The sequence below is a fragment of the Dipodomys ordii genome, unplaced genomic scaffold (assembly GCF_000151885.1).
Source record: "Dipodomys ordii isolate 6190 unplaced genomic scaffold, Dord_2.0 Scaffold50, whole genome shotgun sequence".
NCBI lineage: Eukaryota > Metazoa > Chordata > Mammalia > Rodentia > Heteromyidae > Dipodomys > Dipodomys ordii.
In genome coordinates this window covers 4899915-4911142 of record NW_012267266.1, presented here as the reverse complement: position 1 = coordinate 4911142, position 11228 = coordinate 4899915, and the positions used below count along the sequence as shown (strand labels likewise).

Genomic DNA, 11228 nt, shown 5'->3' with positions numbered 1-11228 from the left:
AGCAAAAAGAAAAAAAGCCGGAAGTGGCGCTGTGGCTCAAGTGGTAGAGTGCTAGCCTTGAGCTGAAGAGTTGAGGGACAGCGCCCAGGCCCAGAGTTCAGACTCCACAACCTGACCCCCCCCCAAAAAAAATAATCAGCATAGTTCAATTCACCCATGAACTTGAAATGTAATTATTTCACTACAAAAAACTGTAAGAAAGCAAAAAACAACCTGAACAGAGAAATCATCAAAGTTGCAATGCCTATGTATTGAACTGACCTCTCTCTTGAACTCCTTTACAATGTGTCGTAACAAAGCCTGGTCAAAGTCTTCACCACCTAAGAAAGTGTCCCCATTGGTGGATTTCACCTCAAATACGCCTTTCTGAATTTCCAGGACAGAAATATCAAAAGTTCCCCCACCTAAATCATACACAGCAATGCTAGAAAGAAAGGGAAAAAAAACTTTAAGGAACAAAAGTTATCAGGAGGAAATGAAGCTCAACATCAAGTGAAGATAAACCTCTTTACTTCCATGAGGAATAATTATGTTAACTGCCTAAGTATTAGGCTTGAACTCAGGGCCTGAGTGCTGTCTTTTAATTTTTCACTCGCGGCTGGAACTCTACACTTGAGCTACAGCTTGGAGTTAGCTTGGAGCTAGGAGGGTCAGGAATTTTTCTGCCTTAGCTGGCTTCACACCATGGATCCTCAGATTTCAGTCTTCTCAGTAGCTAGGATTAAAGGTGTGAGCAACCAGGTTTCAGATTTTTTGTTATTGTTGTTGGTGTGGGCTTAAACTCGGGGCCTAGAAGCTGTCTCTGAGCTCTTTTGCTCAAGGCTAGCCTTTTACCACAGCTCAACTTCTGGTTTTCTGGTGGTTTTAACTGGCAATAAAAAGTCTCACACTTTCCTGCCTAAGCTGGCTTTGAACCACAATTCTCAGACCTCAGCCTCCTAAGTTAGGATTACAGCTGTGAGCTATCAGCACATGGGCAGGTTTCAAAATTTTCAATCAACCAGTGTTTATGAAGAGTAATTGCCAATATGTTTACTAACAAAAAAAAATTACCATGTTTCAACAGTAGAATGGTCTTGAAATAAGCAATGACTTAAATTAAGTCTTAGGGCTGCCTAATCTTAATTCAGGTCATAATTTACAGCATAAACTTACACTTTGTCTTCAGATTTGTCTAGACCATAGGCCAGAGCAGCAGCTGTGGGTTCATTAATCACCCGAAGCACATTTAGTCCTGATATCTGGCCAGCATCCTTAGTAGCCTAGAAAAGACAGAGATTATATACATATATATAGATTGATAAGATATATGTAGATAGATAGGTTTTTTTTTTTTTTAAAAAGCACTTTCACCCTTGTGTCAGAAGTACTATTATCTTCTGTGAATAAGATAGGTAACTGGCCTTACCTGTCTCTGTGAATCATTGAAATAAGCAGGGACGGTAATCACAGCATTTTTTGCTGCATGTCCCAAGTAATTTTCTGGAAAAGAATCAAAGAATAAAGCTCAACACAGCATTATTCCAGGTAAAATAAGCAATATGTATCCTAATAACCAAGTGTTATCCTTTTTGAAACCAAAGACATCATCAATCAGTTAGAAAGTAACAGGTAGGGAGACCTTGTAGGATAACACTAACAGTAAAGATATTGTTAACATCTGAGGGGAGGAGAAAAGAGGCAAGAATAGCTTAATGGTAGAATCCTTGCCTACTGTGCATTAGGCCCAATGCTGAATCAGAGGCAGTAAAAAAGGATTTGGGTCAGGTGCCAGTGGCTCATGCCTATAATCCTAGCTACTTAGGAGGATGAGATCTGAGGATTGTTGTTTGAACCAGACCAAGTAGAAAAGTCAGTGAGACTCTTAAATCTCCTAGTAAGCACCAAAAAAAGCCAATGTGGACAGAGTGCACAAAAAGCTCAGCCCTAATGCCCATGCTCTAAGTTCAAGGCCAGGACTGGCACACACACACAAAAGAGCCCAGGATATCATATCAGTTAACACTCAAAAACCTCATCTTCATTTCAGTGAAGGTTCACCGTTGTACAGTAACATCTAGACTGAAATAACCGCTAGTTTTTAAGGGAAAAAGGCTTAATGTATAACCTTTGGCTCTTAATATAGAACCCTCTCTTTTAATAAGAAAAAAGAAACATGCCAAGTATCATTGGGAAAACTTCAGTTCTTTCTGCAGGCTACATTTAAAGAGTAACAATATATATATACTTTTTTATCCCTAGGCTTTCTGTACACAAGGCACAATGATTCATCTATAAGACACTACAGAACTACTAACCTGAGACTAACCATTCAATTCTTTGAACTTTTCCCAGACGTGAATTAAGTCAACTCACCTGCAGTTTCTTTCATCTTCATCAACACAAATGCTCCAATTTGGCTTGGAGAATAGAGTTTTCCATGAGCCTCAACCCAGGCATCACCATTAGAGGCCCGGACAATTTTAAAAGGAACATTCTTCCTGAAAGACACAAAAATTATATGGAGAAAGCTAGGTACTATAATCTGTTATGAATAGCATATAATACTATGCCTATTTTCCACCCTAAAAGGAATCACAGCTAATAAATGATGTCTCAAAAAGATTTTAACTACCTTGCCAGCAATTCCATTGGAAAATGAAGGCATGAGCCACTAGTGCCCAGATCAAGCATTGTTTTTTTTTTGTTTTGTTTTTGTCATTCGTGAGGCTTGAACTCTGGGCTTGGGCGCTGTCCCTACGCTCTTCAGCTCAAGGCACCGGAGCCCAGCAAGCATTGGTTGGTTTTTAAACCAAAAATTAACTTAAGTCTGGCAACCAGGGGCTCGCGCCTGTAATCCTAGCTGCTGAGGAGGCTGAGATCTGAGGATCACGGTTCAAAGCCAGCCCAGGCAGGAAAGTCTGTGAAACTCTATCTCCAATAAACAACCAGAAAACCGAAGTGGCATGGTAGCTCAAGTGGTAGAGCACTAGCCTTGAGCTGAATAGCTGAGGGACAGCATTCAGGCCCACAGTGGGTGCTTGAGCATAAAGCATTAGATAATGAGTTCGAATCCCCATCGTCTCCAAGTGGGGAGCGGGGTTGGGATGGGATGGACCACAAAGTTCAGGTCAGGAATGCCTTACTACCTTCATATATCTTATCTATATGATCTATCATGTAGGTCAATATAAAGACCTAACCTGTAAAAGCAAAAAGATTTTATTAAGGAATTATCCTTTGGTAGAGATATGCAGATTCCCCAAGGACAATAAAGTGATTAAATTAAGGTGTAACAGGAACCTGTTCAAAATACTGAAATCTTGTGATTCAGCTAGTACTCACAGGTCTTTCTGTACTTCAGGGTCATCATATCGTCGGCCAATGAGACGTTTGGTGGCATAGAATGTATTGTTTGGGTTGGTGACAGCTTGTCGCTTTGCTGGCATGCCAACAAGGCGTTCACCATCTGCTGTAAAGGCAACAACGGAAGGGGTGGTTCTGGCACCTTCAGCATTCTCCAGCACCTAAAATTTCCAAAGTAAGACAAAATATGCTTGCAGCGATCACTGTCATCTTTATAGCAATTGCTTAGGATACAAAGCAACAGCCACATGGAAGGTACAGAAAAGAAAAGCAAAGATGGCTAAAGATGGCCAGCTCAGCTGTGCAGGAGAAAAACGTGGGAAGATCAAGTGCTGAGATTGCTCCCAGCTAAAGCTGTAGACCCTATATTTGAAAAATAACTAAAAGAAAAAGGGCAGCAGTGGGGGCGGGCAGGAGGGAGGATATGGGTCTAGTGGTACAGCCCTTGTCTAACAAGCTCAAGGCCAAGTCCAAGCCCCAGTATTGCCAAAACAAAACCGTTATATAACTGGTCCTAAACCACGAAACAAATGCCTATGAATAATAGTACTAATTTGGATGTTTTGTTACTGTAAATGTATATTCACTAAATATCCAATTTTGAAGACTATGAATTTAATATATCTTATTGTTTTTAATCCTTTTCCCGAACTTACAAATTATAACAAAAAACAAAGGGGGGGGGACCACAAAAGCTACCAGGTAGTAAAGCACTAGAGCTCTGAGTTTGAACCTTAGTAAAAGCCAAAAAAATCAGTGCTAGAAAAGTTCTCTTTCAATATGGATGTCACATTTTTGTGGTGGCTACAAATTTCAAGCATATAGAAAAAAATGCCAAAAAAGTATAAATTACGACTAAGGAAGGGATTATTACTCTGGCTTGGTACCCAAGTACAATAAGATTCCTATACATAGCTCAGATTGTCTCAGAGGAGGGCATGGTACAAACAGGAAGCATTAAACTTTCATAAATGGAAGAGGCAAGATTGTAGTCTCAGGTGCTCTAAACCTTAGTAAGAATCCAGAGAATAAAGGTTCCATGTACATCGTAAGAAAACTTCACAGTAATAGCCTCTATGTAGCAGGAACATGTTAGACATGGAAATCTACTTCCATTTGGTCCACACATCCAAAACTGTTCCAACTGACCTCTAAAATTGCAAGACTTTATATAGAGAGCAAGACATTCCAGTATCTTTTCATCTCAGAAAAATACATTTAAATCCTATACCAGGAAGTAAAATGCTTCTGATTATCAGCACCACAAAGGTTTGGGAAGGAGGGTGCAATTTAGTTGGTAGAGCAGTTGGTCTAAGATGTATGAGGGCCTGAGTTCTACCTCCAGCATCTCAAAAATATAGTAAAATAAACAAAAATAAATCCAAACCCAAAGTAGTTTTTAGAGTGCCAATCAGGTCTCAGAATCCCTTATGTACAAAATGTTGGATTAAAGAAAGTGACTCAAGAGTTTCTGATCATGCTTACCTTTGCTTGTTTGCCCTCCATAACTGCCACACAAGAGTTTGTAGTGCCCAAATCAATACCAACCACTGCACCCTTGATTGCTTCTGACCTATAAGACATTTAAAACAGTATCATGGTTGTTATATTAAAAGTGATCTCCAAAATGACTAGAGAAAATATACTGAAAATTTGATATGGGACTTGATAATGACACATTATGTAATACAAATAAATGGGTAATTGAGAGCAACAGTTACTAACAAATGCAGAGACTAGTGATAGGGGGTGGGGGGAAAGGATGTTTAATGGCTATTACTTTCCTTCAAAGAAAGTTAAGAGCTCAGGGACAGCACCCAGATCCAGAGTTCAAGCCCCATGATCGAAAGAAAGAAAGAAAGAAAGAAAGAAAGAAAGAAAGAAAGAAAGAAAGAAAGAAAGAAAGAAAGAAAGGAAGGAAGAAAGGAAGGAAAGGAAGGAAAGGAAGGAAGGAAGGAAGGAGAGAGAGGAAGGAAGGAAGGAAGGAAGGAAGGAAGGAAGGAAGGAAAGTTATGCCTGGCACCTGTGGCACATGCCTGTGATCCTAGCTACTGAGGAGGCTAAGATCTGAGGATTGCGGTTCAAAAGGCCAGCCCAGTCAGGAAAGTCTGTGAGACTGTTATCTCCAATTAACCACCAGAAAACTTGAAGCCAAGCTGTGGCTCCAAAGTAGTAAAGCACTACCCTAGAGCACAAAAGGTCTGGAATAGCACCAGGCCCTGAGTTCAAGCCCCACAACCAACAACAAAAAGAAAAGGAAATTATACTTACGCATAATCCCTCCTGGAAACAAATCTAAAAGCCTCATGACTAAGGCCATTCCAGCTATCCTGAAAAATTTAAAAAAAAAAGAAAAAAGTCATCATTTATCAACTACATAGGGGAAATTTGTTTTGTTTTGTTAGTCCTGGGCCTTGAAGTCAGGGCCTGGGCACTGTCTCTGAGCTTCTTTTGCTCAAGGCTAGCACTTTACCTCTTGAGCCATAGCACCACTTCAGGTGTTTCTATGTAAGTGGTACTGAGGAATTGAACTCAGGGCTTCATGCATTGCTAGGCAAGCACTCTACCACTAAGCCACATTCCCAACCTTACATGAGGAAATTTTGGCTTGTTCCAATTATTATCCAGAGGAACTGAGTTCCTCAGGATTATCCTGAGTAGGCAGCCAGTATAAAGCACACAGACAAAAATGCTTAGCATACAGGTAAAAAAGTAAATACAGTTGTCTTGAAGTACATTACAATAGAGCTTTTCAACCTTGGTGTTATTGATCTTAAGACAAATTTTTCCTTGTTGTGGGGGCTGTTCTTGAATTTTAGGATGTTTAGAAGCAACCATGACCTCTACTCAACTAGAAGCTAGAATATATTATCCTCAAGTCACAATAACCTAATTTATCTCAAGTCCTTGCCAAAAAGCCTCTGGGGACAGAGTACGTCTGGTTAGGGACCAATGCACACATACTTGTCAGTTTTCTTTGTACAAGTGTGTATCTTACCCTGAATGTGTGTACTCGAGTTTAGATTTAGAACCACGATTACTAATTTGGTGGAGTATTTTAAAAATTCAAAAAGGATTAAGTAGTGGCCTTCCACGGAATAAAAACCCTTACTTTCACAACTTAACCTCTGACTGTCTCAAGCATTCCACAATGCCCACCACTGACTGGAGAGCTACAGTTCCCATTCCTCAAAGAAGCACTTTTTCTCTTTGATAACGGGTAACTCCCTCCACCCACAACCTGCCATGTTCCAAATAGCCAATGGTTACTATCCCACAGAAAACGTTTTGAAAAGATGCTCCTTAGTCAAAAATCGGACTTAGGCTCCATCTCCCACTTCTTGTTTAATGAGCTTCCCCCACCCCCGCTCTTTTAATAGCAATAACGAGAGCATCGGGGGCGCTGCTTTACAGAAAAAGGCAACCGTACTCTCAGGTTAAAACAGAACCTATACTAGCTCTCCCACTAATCTTTGTTCTGGGGGTCAAACCTATCCAACCCTCCAGATTGGGGCTGCCAGGACCACTCTCTTCTAATTATTAGACTCTACATGAGGAGGAGTGTGACTCAGCAGGGCCCAAGGCACAGCGGTAGAACTCTGAAGAAGGCCTTGATCCGGCAGCACAAACTGCTAGGTGTGGTTCGTTATGTGGTTCGCTCTCCTCCTTTCCTACTCATTTCTCCCCGAGGAGCCTGACCTCGAAGGGCGTACGCGGCCTGCTCCGCTGACGGCTGAGGTTTTGAGTTCCGAAGGAATGCCCGGAAGTTCCTTACCTGGTGGCGGGCGGCCGTGGGGCCCCGGGAGGCTGCGGCGCCCACGAGCCGGGCTGCTGCGGTTCGGCTGGCGCTTATCATGGTGGCGGGACGGATGGAGCTCAAGAGGCAAGAAACCACCTCGTAGGCCCGGAGCTGCGCAGCACTGTGGAGGCAGCGTTTCTGGAAACCTCCAACCACGTGGGGTGGGGGGGGCGGGGGTTGGTCACTGCGCCCCAAAGGCCCGCTTTTCCGCTAAGGTGTCCTCAGCACAGCCTGATCAAAAAAAACTACTTTACTTACGGTTCTGGTACCACAAAGTGGGAATAATGAGCTCTAAAGCTCAAGTGTAGAAAACCACAACCCTCTAGTTATACGTGCATAGGCTGTGGGTTCAGTAAAGAGCGCGAAGAGACGAGATCATTCAGGCAGTACTGCAGATAGTCCTGGTCCTCGGTGGCAGGAAAGACTCAAGGTCATACGGGATAAATTGCGAACGGATTACAGTCTCCTTGCGTCAGTTGCGCGAAAGGTGGAGCCTGTTGCGCCTGCGCAGGTGGTGTCCCGCTAAAGTTCTGGAGCGCATGTGCGGGGGGCGTGGCAGTCATTGGACGTTTCAGCTCACAGGCTTTGGTCGGCCCGCTTTAGGGTGCGAGCCCGGGCGCGTACGCGTGGCGCGCGCGCTCGGACGGTTTCCTTGGCTCCAGCTCTTCGCGGAGGGCGCCATCTTGTCCTGGGGCGTACTTAAGTGTGAGCGTTAGAACGTTGGTTACTTGGTTCCACCGTTTGTTAGTGTACCTGGATTTGCCCACCTTGGATAAATTCGAGTGCGTTATACCACGGAAGCTCGGTTCGCCAGCCTTTTAAGGAGTGTTTCCTTTACACAGCTTTAGGTTGGCTTAAGGCTAATTACTCAACCATTAGAGGAAATCAAATGACCTCGAGATCTTCCAGGCTGTGCTGGGCCAGGGGCTCTTTTTCTGGCCATTTTCTAACCTTACTGGTTGCAAGATTCAGTTGCCATGCAACCTGTGACCACTGTCGGGTTTCTATTAATTAAACTACCATGTTTTATTAATCAGTTGGGAGGGGGAAATAGGAATTCAATAAAAGCAAAACATGAGCTCACTGGTGAGAAGCCTGGTATTGAATTTGGTTTTGGAGACAGATTTGTCCTCTTTCAAAATAGGGGAAAAAATGCTTTAGGTCTCTACCTTCTTCAGATAAATACTGTATTACTACTGATCATCACTGTGTGGTGAATTGTGAAGGAAATGAGGGAAATTGGGAGGGAATATAACTGAGTCATTTACACTCGAGTTGGAAATCGGAATAAGATAGGCATTGCAATGCCTGTCTGCAATCCCCAGTCCAAGCATCCGTGAGAGCGGGAGGTACAGGCTGACTTGTGTTACATAATGAGTCAGTGGCTCTGAAAACCAGAGATGGTGATGTAATTCAGTGCTGATGTGCTTGCTTGACATTGTAAGACCCTAAAGTTTAATCCCCAACATCACAAAAAATAAATTCAAACATAACATTGGTCATAGACTTTGAAGATTCTAACTCTGGGCACTGGTGGCTCAAGTCAGTAGTCCTAGCTACTCCTAGGAGGCTTGAGATCTGAGGATCACGGTTCAATGCCAGCTTGGGCAGGAAACTCCATGAGACTCTTATCTCCAATAAGCTATTGAAAAAAGAGTCGGAAGTGGCACTGTGGCTCAAGTGGTGGAGTGCTCCCCTTGAGCAAAAGAAGCTCAGGGACAGCACGTAGACCCAGGTTCAAGCCCTAGGACAAGCAAAAATAAAAAGGTTGAGACATGAGGATGGCAGCTGGAAGCCACAAATCCTCAAGACTTTATAATTAACTAGCAAAATGTTGTAAGTGGAGTTGTGGCTCAAGTGTTAGTGGGCCAGTCTTGAACAGAAAAGCCAAATGTGAACATGAGGCCCGGAGCTCAAGCCCCAGTCAGTACTAGCCAAAAATAATAGTACAATTCAAAATTTTGTGTTTTTTTATATCCACTTTATCAAGTATTAACTGCTATTATCCTTACTTATTTACTTAGCATACTTTAAAAAAGAATTCCCTCAAAGAGGTTTTCCTAAAGGTCATCAAAGTTAAAGTATCCATGACCCTGTTTGTGGAGATTTATATTTGTAAAACAATATGTTGATGCAAGAGAACACAGAAACAACAAATACTACTAAATACGGAAGCAAAAGTTGATAACATTACATCTTCATGTTGTTCACAGCAGGGAGAAAGAAAAGAAAACAGGTGAAAAATAATTGAAGTTGTATTCTTATGTCTCTTTTCTTTGAGAGTTAGGAGTTGGACTTTTGTTCTTCTTTCTAGCTAAAAAGCCAGAGTGTTGGAAGTGGCGCTGTGGCTCAAGTGGTAGAGCAATAACCTTGAGTTGAAGAGCTGAGGGACAGCGTCCAGGCCCAGAATTCAAGCCCCATGACAGACAAAAAAAAAAAAAAAAAGCTAGAGTGTTAACACTGGAATCAAGAATGTCTGAACCCAGTTAGTGGTGCATCTGTAATCTATCACACACTTGTGAGGATGCAAGACCTTGGATTTGATCCTCAGCATCCTGATTCCCCTAAAAGAAATATTAAACTAGTATTCTATTCTATACGCTATTTATTTATATGTATTGCTCCAGTTTCCTTGTAAATACTCTCCATGACCACAAGAGGGCTCTAACACTAACCCCAGAAGAGAGCCTCTCCTATTTGTAAGTGTGAAGCACAGGCTTATTTGCTGTGCAAATGAAAAAGGCCTACAGCCTGAAGGCTAGAAGAAATTAGTATGAATCTAAGAAAACATAAAGACTAAATAAGAATGACAGATTCACAGTCAAGTAGTATAATTCTTCAATATGCTGTTTTGTAGTTTCCTCTGATGGCATTTCACTGTCACTAGGAAATGGAAAGAGTTGGTACAAAATTTGTATGAGGATAAATATTCAGCAAACAGAACAGGTGATTATTCCAATATTTGTTCATATTATATTTTTAACAACATTCTGGGGATAGGGGTGCAGCTCAATGGTAGAGTGAATGCTTAGCATGCACAAGACTCCAGACTCACAAGACTCCAGACTTAATCTACAGCACCTCCCAAAAGAAATATAATAAGAATATAATATTCTAAAAGGCATGATTGTTATTTTAAGCATATTTTAAAACAGATAACTGGTCTCAAGATAAAGTAGTTTATTTTGGCCTTTAATAGTCATAAGAATAGTAATCACAGCCAAATGCTGGTGGCTCATGCATGTAATCCTAGCTCTTCAGGAGGCTGAGGTGTGAAAATCAGGGTTCGAAGCCAGCTCAGGCAGGAAAGTCCATGAAAATAAGACTTTTTCCCCCAGTCCTTGGGCTAGGTGCTGTCCCTACCACTTGAGCCACAGTGCCACTTATTCTGAGGAGTTTAGTGGATATAGACTCATAGATTTTCCCAGCCAGGGCTGGCTTGGAACCTTGATCCTTAGATCTCAGCCTCCTGAGTAGCTTGGATTATAGTGTAAGCCACAGGTTCTAGGCTCATAAGACTCTTATCTCCAATTAACCACCAGACAAACAGAAGTAGACTTGTGATTCAAAAATGGCAAACTGCTAGCCTTGAGCACGAAGAAGCTCAGAGACAGCACCCAGACCCCGAGTTCAAGCCACACACCAAAAAAAAAAAAAGTGAATAAAATGGTTTCTATGTCATCCGTTTAAAAACTTTGCTTTAAAAATATAAATGATGGGCTGGGAAGGTGGCTCAATGGTAGAGTGCTTGCCTTGCATGCATGAGGCCCTGGGTTCAATTCCTCAGAACCATATAAGCAGAAAAAGCCAGAAGTGGTGCTGTGGCTCAAATGGTAGAGCGCTTGCCTTGAGCTGAAGAGTTGAGGGTCAGTGCCCAGGCCCAGAGTTCAGGCCTCACAACTGACAAAAAATATAAAACTTGGTCCTATAAATTATATTACAGAATGAACTTTCAATTTTTTTGTTCTTTGTTTTTTTTTTGTTTGTTTCTTTTTGGGTCCGGTTGTGGGGCCTGAACTCTGGGCCTGGGCGCTGTCCCTCAGCTCTTCAGCTCAAGGCTAGCGCTCTACCACTTGAGCCACAG

The 11228-nt window shown here is 42.1% G+C and overlaps 1 protein-coding gene across 1 annotated transcript in view; it reads right to left on the bottom strand.

The window, feature by feature from the left end:
• Positions 1-7415, bottom strand: part of Hspa9 (heat shock 70kDa protein 9 (mortalin)) — a 21808-nt gene extending 14393 nt beyond the window's left edge. The window contains exons 1-8 of the mRNA XM_013020375.1: positions 7121-7415; positions 5617-5675; positions 4831-4918; positions 3325-3506; positions 2356-2480; positions 1409-1482; positions 1156-1262; positions 262-424 (exon numbers count right to left, since the gene is read on the bottom strand). Of these exons, the coding sequence (XP_012875829.1) occupies positions 262-424; positions 1156-1262; positions 1409-1482; positions 2356-2480; positions 3325-3506; positions 4831-4918; positions 5617-5675; positions 7121-7201 (879 nt within the window). The 5' untranslated portion in view covers positions 7202-7415. The remainder of the gene's footprint in view (positions 1-261; positions 425-1155; positions 1263-1408; positions 1483-2355; positions 2481-3324; positions 3507-4830; positions 4919-5616; positions 5676-7120) is intronic.
• Positions 7416-11228: the final 3813 nt, after the last annotated feature.